A 21037-nucleotide genomic window follows, 5' to 3' on the forward strand; every position below is an offset into this window, starting at 1 on the left:
TTTCATTCTCTGCCTTGGTGTCATTGTGATTCTGTTTGTCAGTTTCCATCATACATGCTGACTTTTGAGACCTCCTAGGGGTAAGAGCAGTGAACATGTTGATATCATTTTCATCTTCATATTCATATTCTTGACCTTGTTGCATTATATCATGGTGAAAGAAACATTGATCATGCAATTTGCAGCCCCTGTCCCATCCACATCACTAGGGCAGACATGGTGTCATGATATCAAATACACAGCACTGAAAGGAGCTGACAGTTGGGAGAAGAGAGCTGGCAATGAACAGGGTCTGGTACCACCTTGGCATGTAATGTTAACCCATAAAGAACACTTGACTGTGGCTCTACTTGCAAACATTTTTTTCTATTCACATACTGCGCCCTTACTCCTTACCATACCATACCCCAATCCTGGCACTATAAACTGATCAGATTCTTTTAAAATTGTACATTCAATACCAAATATTGACAAAGTCCTGTGGTCAGTTTTTTTCTCAGTTTTTATAGTTCAGTTTTCAGACTAGCCAATGAAAATGGGGGTATTATACACATATGTGGGGTCAGATACACATGTGCCCATGCAGTGCCAGATACACATATGCCCCCCGTAGTGCAGTGCCAGATACACATATGCCCACCCAATAGTGCAATGCCAGATACATATATGCTCTCAGTAGTGCAGTGCCAGATACACATATGCCCCCAACAGTGCCAGATACACATATTCCCCTGGTAGTGCAGTGCCAGATATACATATGCCCCTCCAATAGTGCAGTGCCAGATACATATATGCCCCCAGTAGTGCAGTGCCAGACACACATATTCCCCCAATAGTGCCAGATACACATATGCCCTCAGTAAAGCCAGAAACACATATGCCCCCAATAGTGCCAGATTCACATATGCCCCCACAGTTCCAGATACACATATGCCCCCACAGTGCCTTATACACATACTGCCCCCATAGTGGCAGATACATATAAGCACCCAGTAAGGCTGCTCACCATTGCTGCCTCCCGACGGGATCTGCTGCTTGGTGTGTGTGAGGGGCGCATGACTCTCCTGCCCAAAGTCCGGTCTCTGGTAGCAGCGGGTATCTCAAATCAGGCACCAGTTCTTGAGCCAATTAAAGCTCATGGTCCATCAGCCAATCAGGATCCGCTGCTGGTCCCCAAACTCTGATTGGCTAATGAACTGGTGCCTGATTTGAGATACACACTGCCGCTGGAGACCGGACTTATGGGTAGAAGAGGTGCACGCTGCGCTCTCCTCCCATCGGACACAACTGCTGCAAAGATGGTCGGGCTGGCAGTACTGCATACTGGCTGCCAATTTCTTAACTGTACGCAGTACCGGCCTGTACCACCATACTTGCAGCACTACCTATATGTTATTATTTACATATTACTTTACTTTGTCTACCCTGTTTGGTACAGTACCTTTGTGCTTCCTTGTAAATAAATATTAGTAATAGTAATAATAGCTGCATACGGAAGAGACACGTTTTTTTCCTTGCACATAAAGTAGAAGCAGCTGCTGTATTTACATTCTGATTTACATTCATCTCAGCATCAGGATCAGTGGCTAGACCTAAGTCAGTTTCCCTCTTCAGACCATTGTAGGTTCCACTAGGGGTTAATTCAGGAAACCCCTACCTGACTATTTAAAAATCAAACAAAACAGAAATAAATGTCTTTATTCTCTGGTTACCTCCCCCCATTAATGTCTTCTACCAATTCCTGTTGCAAAAACCATTTCCTGTAAAAAAGGCATTCTTAGTACTTTAGTAATCTGTAACATTATTTTTTCAATAGAAAGCAATAGTTTATTTTATAGAGTCCCTTTGATAGAAAGCATTACATTGCTAGCTTATGTTTCCTAAAAATACGTATTATCAACTTCAATTCCAATCTTAACTGTTCATTTAAAGTACTGTATGTTTGTTTGAAAGCATACACAGTAATACTGTAGGAAAGACAGAACAGAACACCTTGCTGCACTTAGGCAGGAGTACTTGGATAGCATCCCTCAGACCCATCAGTATCTTTTAATCAATACAACTAAAAGCCACTAATCAATAATACAGCAAAGCAGTACTTATGAAATTAAGTGCTCTTATCATTTCTCCAGAAGATAAATTCCTGACATTTATTTGTTCTGAAGTGGAATTCATTTTCTATCAAACCTACAATGATAACACAAAAGGTACTCCTAATTAAAGTATACTGCCCGTGTATGTTATTGCTAGTTCTACAGTAGGTGTGCCCACTGTCTGTCCAGCTATTTATGTGGTATTTGTTTTTTAGGCTAATTCAGTTCTGTAAAAGCTAAAGTAACACAATGCCAGCAATTGGTGTGCATATAGAACTGGCAGGGAAATGCTCAATCCTTAGCAATTAAAGCAGCTTTTCTGAGGCTAAATGATTCCACAAATACTATAAGCCCATTTGGACTAGGGAAATAGGAAACATGTAACTGCTTCGGATTTATTGCCAAAACCCTGATTAGCATAAAAATTGAGTTTTGCACATGTACAGGGAATGAGAAACAATGCGTGTATTTTTATGTAGATTTTATAAGCACAACTGTTTCACCTGTCAGCGTTTACAAGTGTTGAACATTAATTAAATAAGGAAAAGCAATAATCTATCATGTAAAACATAGGCTCACCAGACTGAGCTGAATAGAAGTACAGGTATTAGTCTGTGTAATTCTACATTTCACTGAATCTAACCAGATTATGGAATTGACAACATAAAAATACTGGTATTCAGTATAACATTCTTGCAAACATAACAGACATTAGGAATGAACATTTGCTACTATTTCAGTTTACAAGAATTGGTGCTGCTAGGTTGACTTAACTAAAGAGTCATGCTTAAATTATTGAGTAATCCAAAATACATATAATAACATATATGATGAGGCTGGAGTTATGTGACATAGGAATGAGGCTCTCACACTTTATTCAGAGATGTTACAGTATTTCCTACCCTAATACTCTTATTAACGGCCACACATATTTATGAGTAGGTAATGTCATGAAGGACGCAAAGTCAACTTCCTGCCCATAACTAGCACTGTCTTCTGAGGAAATTTGTGGAAATGTCAGAGTATATGTTAGTAATCTCTTTACTTTGCCCATGTCTGTATAGCCTGCACATGGACGGGTAGCAATCTCCCCTCCCATGCGGCTGGGTGGTACTGGGTAATACTGGTTAATATCAGACTTTCCCATGAGTACTTTATATATACCAAGCATAAATGTCCTGTCAACTTCTTGCCTCTGGCCGATCCCGACCTGCCTCCATTTATGCTTCTATATTTCTTATTTTGGGTTGGGCATGTGATCCTGGTGTTCGGAATCTCGATGGTCAAAATATGGATGCCATAATGCCGGCAGGGGGGCAAGCAGAATGAAGCACATTGCGGGCTCGCTACGCTCGCCACACTGCAGGCTCAGTGGCTCGCCGCAGGTTCTATTCCCACTACATGGGTGTCGTGGACACCCAGGAATGGGAATAGCGGTGGTGGCGCTGACGCCATTCTGGCAGTCGGGATTCTGGCATCTGTATTTTTACCGTTAGGATTCCGACCACAGGGATTCCAACTACATCCTCTTATTTTACTTCCATTGTTTCTTAGAGCTATTCTCTCAGTTTTTTGGCATACAGAAGACCTTTCTCATCCTTGTTCATGTTTTTTTTTTTTAATATGTTTTTATTAAGCAAGAAAGTTAGAACACACATATCAACACAATAGTTGTAAAACTTACAAAATTAGAAAAAACAAAAAACAAAAACATAAGGACAGTGTTAGTATCAAGATATATAGGAATGTACATTTTGAAATTTTTGACATTTGTTCATCACGTAGCACATAGGTCAGCATAGTAAGAGGAGGGTCTCAAGTCGGTGGATGGGGATCGATCCCTTCTTTGGAGCAGCTATAAGCCAAAGAGGGAAGTCATGAGTATATGGAAGTTTAAGGTTAATGCTAAAAGGGGGGTGAGCCTCTCGTGAGTATTTCGGTATTATACCAAGTAGTATGTCTAACCACTTTGCGTATACTATCACGGACAGATAATGATAGGGTTACAATGTAGGGCAACCATATTGCAAAGAATTTAGAGGAGTTGGATTCTGCTCTAAGAGAACATTCAATCCAATCCATTTGGTAAAGATATGTCAATCTGGGGAGCAACAGGGACATGGGTATAGGAGTTTTATGTATCCACTGAGAGAGTATGGTCTTCTTCGTAGCTGATGCAATTCGCGCTAATAATAATTTATTGCCTGGAGTTAATGAGAAGCAATCAGAATCATATCTATTCCAGAAAGCCCAGGATAAAGTGGCAGTGAAAGGAATATTCAAAGTCACTGTAATGTAATTACAGACCTCTGTCCAGAATATTTGTATTACAGGGCATGACCAGAGGCAGTGGATAATATCGGCATCCGGTGAAGAGCATTTGAAACATTGGGAGTTGTCAGAGATTCCCGTGAGATATCTAATACGAGGAGTGTAGTATGCCCTATGTAAAATTTTTAAATGCATTTCTGCATAGGATGAAGACACTAAGTGCTTGTTAAGTAATAGGTGCCAGTGTATTACAGTTTGCAGATCAATTCCCGGCAGAGTATCCGCCCATCTAGCTAAACCAGTAGTTTGGCGTGTCAGATCTATCTTGCATCTGGTGTATGAATAGATAAAAGACGTGGAATACAGGGAGTGAGGAGTCAGGCGCATTTGAGCGTCTAAGGGAAAAGTGTAATCTGCCGGTTTTAGGCGTGTAATCAGTCGCGATGGAAAACTGCGGACTTGGAAGTATGCGAAGAGGGGTATATGGAGGTTTGGAAATTTGAGTTTCAATTGAGACAGGGTGAGTATTTCAGTACAGGTGACATTCAATAATTGATACACCAGGCGTAAACCGTGAGAGTTCCAATCCCTGAAGATTGCATCTGTCTCCCCGCCTTGAAAATCTGGATTATGTAAGAGTGGTTGGAATAAAGAGCAGGTCAGGGTAAGCCCCAAGCGTTTTCGTAGTTAAGTCCATGCTTTGCATGGAGAGAGTAGTAGTGGGTTTGTGCGCAGAGATGTCAATGTTGGGGAATTAGAAATATGTAGTATGGAGGGCAAATTACCGCAAGGTATCATAGATTGTTCTAATAACGTGTTAACATAGTTAGTAGAGTCCCCAATCCAGTCAATGGCATATCTATAATTAGCGGCCAAAGAGTAGTCTTCTGGGCATGTTAAGTTTACTCCTCCTAACTTAGTCGGTTGTTTTAATTTAAAAAGAGCTATGCGTGGGTGCTTATTTTCCCATATAAAAGAAGTAAGGGATTTGTTAATTGTTTGAATATCACGTTTAGTCAGGAGAAGTGGGAACATCTGAATCGGGTATAATAGGCGGGGGAAGGAAATCATTTTGTATAAATGGCATCTACCTAAATATGAAATAGGTAGGCTTTGCCAACGCGCAAAGTCATCCATCATTTTAGAAATAGAGCGTGATAAATTTAGCGCATAAAAATCAGCTGTTTTGGGTGAGAAACGTAAGCCTAAGTAGGTGATATAGCCTGTGGCCCATTTGAAAGGAAATTCGGACCCCCAATTTCGTGTAGCCCTAGGACCCAAAGTCAATGCCTCAGTTTTATCTAAGTTGATTAGAAAGCCCGAGATTATGTGGAAATCATCGAGCATGGTCAACAAGGAGGGAAACGCCTTTACTGGGTCATCAAAATATAGTAAGAGATCGTCAGCAAAAGCAGACACCTTCACTGATTGTGAGCCAATTTTTATCCCTTCCCAAGTGACTTCCTGTATGCAGGTGCATATTAGTGGGTCAAGGGCCAAATTAAAAAGTAGGGGAGAGAGGGGGCATCCCTGGCATGTGCCTCTATGTAAAGAGAAAGTGCTTGTGTTCAGTCCATTAATAGTGATGTATGCCTGTGGATCAGTGTAAAGCATACGAAAGACTTTAATAAACTCCTCTCCAAATTGCTGTAAATGGAGGATTCTAAATAAGTGTGCCCATGCTACCCGGTCAAACGCTTTGTCAGCGTCACAGCTGACCACTAGCGCCTTGGATGAGGCAATGTCTTCTACACTATGTATTGCCGTGATCAGGGTACGGACATTATGGACTGATGATCTAGTCCTTACAAACCCAGTTTGGGCAGGATGCAAAATACGTTGCAATATTAATTGGAGGCGAGCGGCCATTAATTTGGTAAATATTTTCAGATCTTGGTTTAGAAGGGATATAGGTCTGTAAGACTGAACATACGCAGGGTCCTTACCTGGCTTTGGAAAAACCACTATTCTGGCTGCGGTGAAGCCCGTAGGGGGAGGTGAACCTTGTAATAATGAATTAAACAATGTCAACAAATAAGGCAGTAGTTGAGGAGCAAGCATTTTATAGTATTCCGCCCCAAACCCATCTGGGCCTGGCGTTTTCCCATTGTGGAGTGATTTGATCAAATGTAATAATTCTAATTCTGTTACTGGGTCCGTCAAAGACGTCCGTTCCCCCTCCGTCAACGTGGGCAAGCCCGCCTTTTCCAAAAATACCATACCCTCAGTGGGATTGTCTAGAGGTGCTGTATACAAATCTTTATAATATTGTAAGAAGATGTTGGAAATGGCCTGTGTGTCTGTAGTCGGGGTGGCTGAGTCTGTGTGTAAGTAAGTTATGCGAGAAGGGGTCGTTGACGATCTCACTAAGTTAGCCAGCAATTTGCCTTCCTTGTTACCACCACGAAAAATTTGTTTCTCTGGACATCATAGGAAAAGCTAGCTCGTTCAGTGCACAATGCATCATAAAGGTGTTTAGCGTCAGTATAAGTCCATCTATTGTCTGGGGAATCAGATAATACCATAGCGTCATATGCTGCCGTCAAAGTTTTGCTCAGATCGTGCAACTGGGTGTTCAAATGCCTACGTCTCTGGAAACATATTCCAAGATCTGTCCTCGGACCACTGGTTTAGAAGCCGACCAAAACAAATTGATGTCATTCACATGAACTTCATTATCATTTACATAATTAAGGAAGGCTTGGGTAAGAAATTGTTTGAAATCCGGGGAATGCTCCAAATAAGCAGGGAAACGCCAGTTATAGGATCTAGGCAAAGGGGTGTCTAGGACAACCGAGATCCAAATTGGTGCGTGATCTGAGAGTGAGATGGGTTCTATTTTAGTGTCCACAATGTAGTGTAAAAGGGAGTCGGTAACCAGCCAGAAATCTAATCTAGAGGAGGAGTGATGCGGATGAGAGTAGAAGGTGTATTCACGAGCGTCAGGGTTGTTTAGTCTCCATGGGTCAGAGAGTCGTAAGGATGAGGTAAGTAGTGTTAGTGAAGGTGGGCTGACTACCGTAGACGTACCAGGCATTGTTGTCCTGTCTAGATTAATTGACTGCACACAATTAAAGTCTCCACCCATAATAATTTCACCCTCCGCCCAACCCTGAAGTTTTGTGTATATATCAGAGAAGAAGGATGCGTTAGGGCCATTGGGGGCATAGATATTGGCCACCGTATATAGTGTATTTAAAATTTTTATTTTCAAAAAGAGATATCTACCCTCTAGATCAGTTAAATTATCCAAAATAGTAACAGGAAGTGATTTATTGAAAATGGTCAGGACGCCTCTGCGTTTAGAGGTGAAAGAGGCTGTCTTATAGTCTCCCACCCACGTATCCCTTAGTACATTGGGGTCCGTAATCTTCCAATGAGTCTCCTGTAATAACACTATATCTGGTTTTAGCCGTTTTAAGTAGGCAAGGACCTTTTTCCGCTTAATAGGGGTATTGAGTCCCTCAACATTCCAAGAAACCAATCTAAATCGTGATTGTGTTATCGTGGAAGAGACAGAGTCACGTGTTAGTGGCATTTAGCCGATTCCAACCCTAGGCCAATATCTGAGTACAGTATGTCGTAATGGTAGATCCCAACCCGTCCCAGCGAGCGGGTCGTAGCGGATCAAAGATGTAAAACAACTAAGACAAAGAAATAAGTACATTCCTATCACAGTCCGCAAGAATGTGTGTGTGTAACAATCAAGTTATAAACCAAGTTGCAAAACAATTTCAACATTTTAAGAACCCATGTGAGTGCCCTTTGTAATATTGTTAGCATCCAAAAGGAAAGCATTAACACATAGGAGGAGGATATCCTCAAACAGAGAATCCGAAGGCACCATAATCTAGAATAGTATAACAAAAGATGACATAAGTGGGAGAGGGGGAGAGAAAGTAGCCAGAAGTAAAAGAGAAGAGAAGGTAGCAGATAAGAAAGGAGACATAGAGGGGAGGGCACAAGATTACAACAAATACAAAGGTAGTGCAAAGCAACTGATATTAAGTTCCAGCTGCAACTATAAACTTTCATCACAGTGCTGCAATAGAGGGAAATCAATATACTACACCGCAAGGTATTATTCATCTGTGTCCCGAACGGACAAGTCATAGGTCATAATTAACCAACTGGAAAAGAATAGAAGAGAAGAGTCAATCAGCGTCATCCACACCAGAAAGTAGTGTCGTGTCCAACGAGTTCACAAAGTTCCTTGCCTCCTGTGGAGTTTCAAAGAGGTAGGATTTACCAGCATGGGTGATTCTCAGCTTAGCCGGATATAGCAATGCAAAGCGATGACCAAGGTCAAAGAGACGTTTGCAAATAGGTGAAAACTCGCGTCGTTTTGCAGCAACTAGATAGGAAAAGTCCTGAAACAGTAATATCTTGGATTCTTGGTACCGAAGATCAGGACATTTCCGATAGGCTTCCATCATACGAACTTTATCGGCGTAATTAAGAATTCTCATGATGACCGGTCTGGGTCTATCTCTACTGGGCTGACGATCAGGACCAATCCGATGGACACGTTTGACCAAAACGGAATTTGTGTTCGAGACGCAACCCAGTTCTCTTGGCAACCATTGGGAGACCAGTTTCATAAGGTCGGATGTTTTCACAGATTCTGGTAGACCCACAAGACGTATATTATTTCTTCTATTCCGATTTTCCAAATCTTCTAGTTTGTCTTGCAGGGACACCAGTAGCTTGTCATGCTCCGCCCGGGATGTCCTGGCTGTAGATATGTCGTCTTCTAGATCAGAAATTCTCTGTTCAGCCTCGGATATACGCTGGTCATGCGCCGTAAGTTGCGTGAGTGCCGAGTCTAAAGAGTCCTTCAAGGGCGCCAGCTTTTGATCCAGTAGAGATGAGAGTATATTTGTGATCTCATTTGTGGAGAAGGATTTAGATGGTTCCATAGTTGGTGTGGGTTGTGGATTTCCCCTAGGGCTACAGCCCTGGCTATAGGTTGGGGAGACAGGAGCACTGTTAACGGAGCTTTCACGATTTTTGCCTTTACCCGTCTGGGCGCCCCGTGGATTACGTAGTGTTTTAGACATGAATTTGTCCATAATAAGGGACACAGAGAGAACGGGATGGCGGATTACAGAGCTGCAATGAGAGGGGATTTCCGGTCTGGACCCGCCGCCACCCGAGCACCGACAGTTGAAATGGGTGTGAATATAGAGACAGAAAGTGCTTGGCGAATAGAACTCTGCGTAATTTGAAATGCAGCGGGCACTGCGGCAGTGTAAATTCAGGTATTGTGCGTTCTCAATTTCTCCCTGTTCTGTGTAATCAGCTTGTGAGTCACAGATGATGTCAGGTGGGGGTCGGGAGGTAGGTCATATAGGCAGAAGGGGCAGGGGGGGTGAGGGAAGTCTCATCCGTAAGGTCTGCAGCAATATCTCAGGGGAACCCCCTCCTTGGCCAAATTCAGCTCCACAGTGCTCCACTGCCCACAAAACGAGCCTTTTCTGCAGGGGAGATGTCAGGGGTCGTCCAGCAATGTGCCTTGTGTTCAGCTGCACCAGGTGCCGTGCAGCCTCCAGCCCCCCCAGCCGCCGCTCCGTGCAGTGAGGGTGCTCCGGGGGCAAGCCGGTCCGTCAGGCACAGGGTCTGTTGTGCAGTGATCCTGATGTGTCTCTCACCGCGGGGGAGCGCGCGTCCACGGGCGCCGCGGCCCGAGACACACACTGTATTTCGGCTTCGGCAGTGGTCACAGAGCACAAGCCGCTTATCAGCTCCGGCTCCCGGGTCCCCGATCAGCCGCTCCGTGGGTTAGGCAGGTCCCTGGTCTCCGTCCGGCGGGCGCAGGAAGGTCTCAGCGTCGCGTCGTGGTGAACTTCCGCCTGGGCTCCACCATCACCCGAGGTCCCGGCTTCCTGTAGGTAGTAGGCCGCAACTTGCACGAGCAGAGAGACTGCTCGCCGGCTCCGCGAACCGACCACACGCTGAGGGTAGAGGAATGTAGAGGGGGGAGAGCGCTGCTGGGCTATCTAAAAGTGGCTCCGTTGGCCAAAAATAAAAGCTTTTAGCAGGAGCTTCCCCAAAGTATGTCTTTCTCTATCCGTCCCCAAGCCACGCCCCCTTGTTCATGTTTTTGACACTGACTTTATTTTTTAAAGGGTCTGTCATTTCACTTATCTCGAGGTGACTCAATACTCTGTAATTTACTGTATACAATTATACAAATAGCTCTGTTTTATGCTCTGTCATTGGAAATGCATATGTTATTTGTCTTTTTAATGTTCTTAATGTAGTTCTTGTGTTGCTATTTTAAGTTTGTCTATTCATCTGAAAATCATTAAAATACACTTGATTATACTTTTTTTTAAATACTTAAGAAAGTATACAGCAAAAGTAAAAAAAAAAGGATAGACAATTGTCAGCGCCATATATGTCCATTTTTCCTTTCAGAAGTGCTTTTGTTTAGTTTCTTTGCAGATCTTTTGAAAGCAGATTAATCATTATTACAATGTTCCATTTGTGAAAAGGGCAGGCGATTGGTACAAAGCATTGCTCCCTAAAGCAACAGAACAGTGACCTTTCTGTAATTTCTGCTGCAGTACATTCAAATAATGGAGGTTACTTGCATGCAATTACTTCAGCACATGTAAAACTATTATTAAGTATTTATAAAGTACGATACTGTAGGCTGCAGTACGAACTAAACAATAAGATATGAGTGTAACCCAGAAATTAACAACCATTTGGCTATTAAAAAAAAGAAAACTTCTTTTTTTTAAAACACAGAGCACCTTTTTCTATTTCTCCACATAATCACCTCCTTCATTTAGACATATGTATATCATATCTGTCCATGAGCATTAAAATCATATTGTTGTACTTGGCTGCCTCCAATCCATTGAACCATTTGTTGACTGCAAACTTCAACTCATCACTTCCAAAATGTTTTACCAGTAGGAACTCCTTAGTGAAAAGGTGAAAATCGCTTACAGTAAGGTCTGGACTATAGGATGGATGATCAGAAACGTCCCACCCATGTGCTGGGCGTCCTGGTTGATCTTGGTCATCCATGTTTGTTTGTTCATTATTGTTCATTTCACACCACTTTCTCCATACACCTGCTTTAATTGACAATACATTTTGACAGGTCTAACTTTCTGCGCATTCAAAAATCGAATAGCACTCCTCACTTCACATTTGGAGGGATTTTGTATTGTAGAGCTCTTTTTAGCACAACATCACCAGGAAAAGAGACATTGCTAATGAAACTAAGTTTGCATCTTAAGGCTATGGGAACATATGATGCAGGATGTAAGTGAAACAAGAAGTACATTCAATGAAAATAAGATTTTTCGTAAATTAAATTAGAAACAAGCAAAGTTCCCAAAATTAGAGGAGGTGGCTACACAGAGAAGGAACAGAAATATAAGATGGTATAATGGTGGTACAGATATGGCCACTCTCATCTTTGCTGTAATGTGGGGCTGATTCAGCATCATCCGCAGAAGTTTTGCTGATTTCCTTACTTCTGCGCATGTGGGCATCGATGCATCGTTTAGGAGGTATGTTCCGGACAATGGAGGTGTGTCTGGAATGTTTGTGGGGCATGCCTTGGCAGCTGCATTATGTCACATGCATCCACAAAAGATGGCTGCCCGCCGACTGCCTTCACAGCTAGGCTGCATAGGCAGGAGGCAACCCTAAACATGCCAGAGTATCGTTGTCCTGCGATGCGCTTGCATGTTTGCAGGGGGGGACAGGACCTGGCATGCGGGGCGGACTTGCCCTTTGCTGGGCGCCCCCTCCCCCCGCATGTTAGAGTAATGGGTTGTAGGTGTGTGATTTTTTGCACATCTACAACCCATGCAGAATTAGGCCCTGTGTATGCATGTGCGCATGCATCGCAACTAAGACGAGAGTGGCTACACCTGTAAAGAGCAAGAGATTTAGGGAAAGGAGGTGATCACACATAAAGTACATTCTGAGAAATTATGACACACAGCATACATTTCTGGTAGTAACATAGAAACATTGAATTTGGCCCATCTAGTCTGTCCCTTTTAATTGTCCTTTAGATAACCCCAACCCTATTTGATCCATAGTTCTTTGTAAAGATATTCATATGCCTATTCCAAGTATGTTTAAATTGCTCTACTGACTTAGGGGGTCATTCCGAGTTGATCGCTAGATAAAAATGTTCGCAGCGCAGCAATTAAGTGAAAAAGTGGCACTTCTGCGCATGCGTATGCGGTGCAATGCACACGCGTGACGTACTTTTACAAGAGCAGATGTAGTTTTACACAAGATCTAGCGAGGCTTTTCATGCGCAATGTCCGCCGCAGAGTGATTGACATGAAGTGGGCGTTTCTGGGTGTCAACTGACCGTTTTCAGGGAGTGTTCAGAAAAATGCAGGCGTGCCAGGAAAAACGCAGGCGTGGCTGGGAGAATGCAGGGCATGTTTGTGACGTCAAATATGGAACTGAACAGTCTGAATTGATCGCAAGCGCTGAGTAAGTTTGAAGCTACTCTGAAACTGCACAAATTTATTTTGTAGCCGCTCTGTGATCCTTTCGTTCGCACTTTTGCTAAGCTAAAATACACCCCCAGTGGGAGGCGGCATAGCGTTTGCATGTCTGCTAAAAACTGCTAGCGAGCGATCACCTCTGAATGACCTCCTTAGTCTCTACCACCTATAACAGGAGGCTATAGGACTTATCCTCTATCCTTTCTGTGAAGTTATTTTACATTTCCCCTGAACCTGCCTCACACCAGTTTCAGTGCATGTCCTCTTGTTGTAATACTTCTCTTCCTTTGAAGAATTTTTTCCTCCTGTATCTTGTTAAAACGCTTGGTACAGTATGTTTGAAAGTCTCTATCATGTCCCCCCTTTTTCTTCTCTGCTCCAAACTATACATATTGAGATCTTTTAGTCTCTCTGGGTAAGTTTTGTAATGTAGGCCATGCACTAGTTTAGTTGCCCTTCTTTGTACACTCTCTAATGTATTATAACCTTCTGGAGATGTGGCCTCCAGAGTTGAACACAGTATTCTAGATGAGGCTGTACCAATGACCTATATAGTGGCATTATTACTTCTCTTGTTCCACTTCTGATTCCTCTCCCTATGCAACGAAGCATCTGACTTGCCTTTCTCATTGCTTTGTTGTATTGCTTCCCTGCATTTAAGTCAACTGAAATAATGACTCCTAAATCACTTTCCTCCTTAGTAGTAGTAGTTTCCATTATAGTACCATTGACACTACATTTAGCCTGTGGGTTTTTGAAACCCAAGTGCACGATTTTGCATTTTTTAGCATTAAACTATAATTACCACAATTTCGACCATTCCTCAAGTCTACCTAGATCATCAGTCATTTGTTGTGTCTAACCTGTTGCATATATTTGTGTCATCTGCAAAAAGGCATACTTTCCCTTCAATACTGTTTGCAATGTCACCATTAAAGATATTAAAGAGCACTGGTCCAATACAGATCCTTGGGGTAATCCAATGTTAATATTTTCCTCCATATAATGCACTCCATTTACTACAAATGTCGGTTTACTATTCTGCATCCATGTTATTGTCCATTTAACGCCATATAATTCACTCCATTTACTACATCTGTCTTTTTCCTATTCTGAAATCAGGTCTTATCCATTTAACTGTTTTTTAATCCAGTCCCACACCTTTTGTGTTTATTTAGCAGTTTGCGATGTGGAACTGTGTCTAATGCCTTACTAAAGTCTAGATTTGCTGCATCTATGGCCCCTCCTTGATCTATTATTTTAGTCATAGAGTCATAAAATCAATAAGATTTGTTTGGCATGATCTCTCAGTAAATACATGCTGTTTAGGATCTTGTAAATTGTTTGGTTTAAGATATTCCGCAACTGTTTTTTTAATAGTGTTTCCATTACTTTCGCTACTACTGATGTAAGGCATACTAGTCTGTAGTTATTTGCTTCTTCATTACTTCCACTTTTGTGCAATGGTACTACATTCACTCTTTTCCATTCCTTTATCCACCTGTAGCTAGTGACTAGTTGAATTATTCCGTTAATGGTGCTACCAGTACATCTTTAAGCTCTTTTAGTATGCTTGGCTGTATCCCATGTGGCCCCATTGATTTATTTCAGTTTTAGGTGTTCTGTTAGGACCTTTTCCTCTGTAAATGTACTTTCATCTACCTTTTTTATGAAAGTCCATGCAACTTAACTGTGACCCCCTTATCCCATAAATAGTCAGTTTCCATAAGTGTACTGTAAATAATGTTTCAAATACTGTAAGAAGGGGCCAATCCAATCAGCCACATTAACCCTATTTTTGAGTTAACGTGGCTGGGTGCACAGTTATTGGTGCGTAATTAGCACAGAAATTTAGCCCCATTCATTTTCAATATGATTTAACACTGTTTTTTTTCTTACTGTAGTTAAAAAATGGAAAACTTTGCCTTTTGAAACATTTTAACAGCCTAAACTGTTTTGCTTTTTCTCAGTAATACACATTTATACTGTTAGCCATTATTTATTTGTAGTTTTTAGGGTATAAGCTGATTTACCCATTTTTCCCCATAATTAATGGAGCTATTAACAGCCAAAATTAAAGACCTTTTTTTTTTTTTTTTTTTCCCCAATTTGATTGTGCGTGAATCGAGAAAGTGCATAGCCACATTAATCGTTAATTGGTGCATTCATTTCAGCAAGAAGAATCTCATGGACAATTTGTTATGCCCTGAAGAAATAAGCTGAATAAATCCATAGGCCCAAGGGATGCACTGCTATTCATTTTGTTTAGCTTCTGATAAATTCTGTTAAAGTCTTCTTGTACCCATAGACATAAACACACAGCATACATAAAATATGTTATAGTACATTAAGGCAAATGAACACCCCAGGAGTATACTGTTTATTGTAGGGGTAAAGATACAGGTAATTTAAATAACTGTAATTTTTCATTTTATTCAACAATTAGCATGATGACAGTCATTCACTGTCTGGCTGTTGTCTAGGAGGAAGGTACTTTAGAGAATACTGTGTGCAATTCACAATAACAGTGACTGGGCAGCCTTCTCTACCTGCCTTCCAAGAAGCTGCTGAGGCACCACACCAGGAGTCCGATGCCCCCCAAGCACAGCCCACCCCAGCTCCAAGACTTCCAGAATCATGGGGCTGTGGGAAGTTTACCAGTGTGACCATATGTTAAGATGGCCCTGGGCACTTCCTGGCATAATATACAGTACTTACCTCCCGGCTGTCTGGGAGCAGTCCATCTCTCATACTGTACGCACTTGACACAGCTCCAATGGTTAGTTGTGGAGCGCATGTTGTCCTTTTTCCTCAACAGCAAAAGTTGAGAGATCGGTACTACAGTGGGAACTTTTGGGTATAATGTGTATGGGCACAGCTATACATAATGTGTGTGGGCACTACTAGGCATAATGGGGGTCATTCTGAGTTGATCGCTCGCTAGCAGTTTTTAGCAGCCATGCAAACGCATTGTTGCCGCCCACCGGGGAGTGTATTTTTGCTTTGCAGAAGTGCAAACGCTTGTGCAGCAGAGCACCTGCAAAAACATTTTGTGCAAAACAAGACCAACCCTGAACTTATTCTTTGTGTGCATTGATTCTAACGTTGAAGGGTTGGCTTTTGACGTCACACACCTGCCCAGCATTCACCCAGCCATGCCTGCGTTTTCCCTGGTACACCTGCATTTTTCTAAGCACTCCCTGAAAACGGTCAGTTGACACCCAGAAACGCCCCTTTCCTGTCAATCTTCTTGCGGCCGCCAGTGCGAATCAAAACGTCGCTAGAACCTGTGCAAAACCACAAAAGCCTTTGTTCCTGTACGTCGATTGTGCAAATTGCAGTGCATACGCATGTGCAGAAATGCAGATTTTTAGCCTGATTGCTGCGCTGCAAACAACGGCAGCTAGCGATCGACTCGGAATGACCCCTATGTGTATGTTCCTTGCTAAACATGATTTGTATGGCCAGCTTTAAGTATAAAGTATGTGAAGGAGATTTTAAGGTACAACATAAAAATCAGTAATCTTTCTGCAATATCCTTGTTTTGTTTTTGTTTTACAACTCAGAAGATTGACCCTGGTGACAATTGTCCATTGCAAACTAGAAGAATCTTAGAGATAGGCGGGTCATTCCGAGTTGTTCGCACGCTAGCAGATTTTAGCAGCATTGCACACGCAAGGCCGCCGTCCTCTGGGAGTGTATCTTAGCTTAGCAGAATAGCGAACGAAAGATTAGCAGAATTGCGAATAGAAAATTCTTAGCAGTTTCTGAGTAGCTCGAGACTTACTCCTACACTGCGATCAGCTCAGCACGTTTCGTTCCTGGTTTGACGTCACAAACACGCCCTGCATTCGGCCAGCCACTCCCCCGTTTCTCCAGACACTCCCACGTTTTATCCTGGCACGCCTGCGTTTTTCCGCACACTCCCAGAAAACGGTCAGTTTCCGCCCAGAAACACCCACGTCCTGTCAATCACACTCCGATCACTTCAACGATGAAAATTCTTCGTTCGGACGTGGGTAAATCTACTAAGTTTTGTGCTAAAATACTTAGCGCATGCGCACTGCGTACCATGCGCATGCGCATTTTTGCCTTAATCACTCCGTTGCGAAAATCGTCAACGAGCGAACAACTCGGAATGACCCCCAGGGATCAGGCACTTATGCCATAATTGCATAAATAGAGAGTGTACTCGAATTTGGTAGCTTCAAAATAACAGCTGAGATAGTGACCCTGACTTCAGTAATCTTTCCTGCTGCAGAATCCCAAGACCGAAATGTGCGTGAAATTTCTGAGACTAATCATAATATATGTAACATTTGTTGAATAATACGATCGTATTTATTATACGTGCCTTCAACATTAAAGTAGGCCTATGATTCTCAAATTAACACTTATTACATTTACAGAAATGTCTTTAAAACATTAAGATGACAATGAGTTTTATTTACAATGTAGAAGGGCACATTTCAAATGTGCCAAATACTATAGCAACTAAAGATGTGCGGCTGGCATTTTTCGTGTTTCGTGCTTTGGTTTTGGTTCTAATTCCACTTTCGTGTTTTGGTTTTGGCTTGGTTTAGCCAAAACGACCCTTTCGTGTTTTGGTTTTGGATCTGGATGATTTTTGAAAAAAACATAAAAACAGCTAAAATCACAGTATTGGCGGGTAATTTTGCTCCTACGGTATTATTAACCTCAATAACATTAATTTCCACTCATTTCCAGTCTATTCTGAACACCTCACACCTCACAATATTGTTTTAAGCCTAAAAGTTGCACCGAGGTGGCTGTATGACCAAGCTAAGCGACACAAGTGTGCGGCACAAACACATGGCCCATCTAGGAGTGGCACTGCAGTTGCAGACAAGATGGCACTATTCAAAAACTAGTCTCCATACAGCACATGATGCAAAGAAGAAAAAGAGGTGCACCGAGGCTGCTGTATGACTAAGCCAAGCGACACAAGTGTGCGGCACAAACACCTGGTCCATCTAGGAGTGGCACTGCAGTGTCAGACAGGATGGCACTTTTCAAAAACTAGGCCCCAAACAGCACATCATGCAAAGATGTTGAAGAGGTGCAATGAGGTAGCTGTATGACTGAGCCAGGTGACACAAACAATTGGCCCATCTAGGAGTGGCACTGCAGTGGCAGACAGGAGGGCAGATCTCAATAAAAGGCCCCAAACAGCACATAATGCAAAGAAGAAAAAAAGGTGCACCGAGGTGGCTGTATGACTAAGCTAAACGACACAACCACCTGGCCCATCTAGTAGTGTCACACAGTGGCTGAATGTCGAGAGTGGGCCGCAATTATTCGGTCCACTGACAGCATCTCCAGCACACCTCTGTCATTTTTTAAAAAATTCTGCAATTGGTGGATTTATACGGCAGTACCCCAGGACTAATACAGCAGTACCCCTGGACTCATACGGCAATGTCAGACGGGATGGCACTTTTCACAAACTAGGCCCCAAACAGCACCTCATTCAAAGATGTCGAAGAGGTGCAATGAGGTAGCTGTATGACTAAGCTAAGTGACACAAACAATTCCAACTGGAATTATACATTCAAATCACTGTAATTATACGTCCAAATCACTGTAATTAATAGGCAAAATCACTGTAATTATACATCCAAATCACTGGAATTAATTGACAAAATCACTAATTAATAATTGTACATCCAAATCACTGGAATTAATTGGCAAAATCACTGTAATTAATAAGTATATGTCCAAATCACTGAAATTAATTGGCAAAATCACTGTAATTAATAATTATATGTCCAAATCACTGGAAGTATTTGGCAAAATCACTGTAATTATACGGACAAATCACTGGAATTGATTGGCAAAATCACTGGAATTAATAATTATATGTCCAAATCACTGGAATTAAATGACAAAATCTCGGTATCGCCTGCCTAGGGAAGTGGAATATAGATGGGATTTAGTACCGGGAACACAATACCTCCATTAATTGTCTAAATCCCACTGCACTAATGGTGGATACCGGATGCACATCTAACACCAACATAAGTTTCAAGGCCTAAGTTATGAGGGCTTCCATCGTCATGTGAAGCTGAACCACTAGTCATGAACATAGGCCAGGGCCTCAGCCGTTCCTTGCCACTCCGTGTTGTAGATGGCATATTGGCAAGTTTACGTTTCTCCTCAGACCATTTAAATTTCTTATTTTGGGTCTTTTTACTGAACTTTGGCTTTTTGGATTTTACATGTCCTCTACTATCACAATGGGCATCGGCCTTGGCAGATGATGTTGATGGCATTTCATCATCTATGTCATGGCTAGTGGCAGCAGCTTCAGCACTAGGAGGAAGTGGTTCTTGATATTTCCCTATTTTATCCTCCAAATGTTTGTTCTCCATTATTTTTCTGGAGTTATATAACACAATATGCGGCACAAGAGAGCGTACCCCTACACCTCACAGGGCAAACCCTGTAAAAATGATTTGGATTAAATATTAATAACCCCTTTATTTGGAGTAAATAATATACAGCACAGGACAGCACCACTGAATTTATATGGCAGCACCATTGGACTGGATTTATACAGAATTATATGGATTTATATGGAATTATAAGGCAGTATCACAGGAATTTTATGGAAATATCACAGGAATTATATGCCAGTATCATGGGAATTATACGCCAGTATTCCGAGAATTATATGGCAACATCACAGGAATTATACGGCAATGTCACAGGAATTATACGCCAGTATCACGGTAATTATATGGCAATATCATAGGAATTATACACCAGTATTCAGAGAATTGTATGGCAATATCACAGGAATTATATGGCAATATCACAGGAATTACACGCCAGTATCACAGAAATTATACGGCAATATCACTGGAATTATATGACAGTATCATGGGAATTATATGCCAGTAACACTGGATATATGGCAGCAGAGGACACCACCACTGTGACTGGTCACTGGACTGATGCTGCACAAGACACTTCCCCTGGTCTAATGCAGATCAGCACAGCACCACTGAAAGGGACTAATACAGCTACACTGGATATATGGCAGTAGAGGACACCACCACTGTGACTGGTCACTGGACTTATGCTGCGCAAGACACTACCCTTGGTCTGATGCAAGACAACACAGCAAATATGCAAGTGACTTATACAACAGCCAGCAGCACTGGGGACATATAGCAGCAGAGGACACCAACACTATGACTGGCTGGACTGATGCAGCATAAGACACTGACTACATTGGACTGGACTGAGCAGCACAAGACAGCACTCACCACTCCACTTTCCTGCCCCCACACAGACACTGAGGACAGAGACATGTCCTCTCACTACACTCTCCGATACTGGAGTGAAAATGGCCGCGACGCACGGCTCCTTATATGGAATCCAAATCCCGCAAGAATCCGACAGCGGGATGATTGTGTTTTACCTCGTTCGGGTTTCCGAGTCAGGCGGGAAAACCTGAGCCTGACTCGGAATTGGGCTCTGAGCATGAAGTCCGGTAGGGTTTGGTTCTCAGAGAACCGAACCTGCTCATCCCTAATAGCGACCATGATATAAGGTGCCGGTTGGTTGGTACAGTTACTGCACATGAATAGTTTTGTTATAAATTATTGTATCTGAAAACAATCCATTCTTTTGAGTTTACAGTGACAGGTGCATTTTCAGATGAAACATATAGTGGTCTGTTTAGCAATCGTTTTTTCTTAAATCAAGAAGTAATAGTGATAGCTGTCATTTCACTTCACTGCCAATATCTTTGCTGGGACAGCCTTATATTAGGGCTGCTGTCCAGCAAAATAAATCTTTGATAAGTAGCCCAGAAACTCTTTCCTATCTCACCACAAACAGGAATGTCAGGTTTCAGAACCGTTATCACTTAATTGATTATTAGGCCCCTAAATCTAGCACAGTTAGTTGTCATAAATATTCATTGAAATACGCTAACTTAATCTATTTTTTTATATTCTCTTGTAGATGAAACACCAACAAACAACTCTCAGCTTGGTAAGTTGATTTTATTTCATTTGATTTCATTATAATAATTTTTTTTACTAAAAAAAATTCCTAGACAGTTGACTATACAGTGTTTTCAGCATTTTCAAGACTACAGTAGTTCCAGGAATAGGGCATTATTAACAATCATTAACAAATACGATA

At 42.0% G+C, this 21037-nt stretch overlaps 1 protein-coding gene across 1 annotated transcript in view; it reads left to right on the top strand.

Moving 5' to 3' along the window:
• Positions 1–21037, top strand: part of ZPLD1 (zona pellucida like domain containing 1) — a 296759-nt gene that overhangs the window by 244701 nt on the left and 31021 nt on the right. The window contains exon 10 of the mRNA XM_063957147.1: positions 20855–20884. Within this exon, the coding sequence (XP_063813217.1) occupies positions 20855–20884 (30 nt within the window). The remainder of the gene's footprint in view (positions 1–20854; positions 20885–21037) is intronic.

Source organism: Pseudophryne corroboree, chromosome 2 (genome assembly GCF_028390025.1).
Source record: "Pseudophryne corroboree isolate aPseCor3 chromosome 2, aPseCor3.hap2, whole genome shotgun sequence".
Classification (NCBI taxonomy): Eukaryota; Metazoa; Chordata; class Amphibia; order Anura; family Myobatrachidae; genus Pseudophryne; species Pseudophryne corroboree.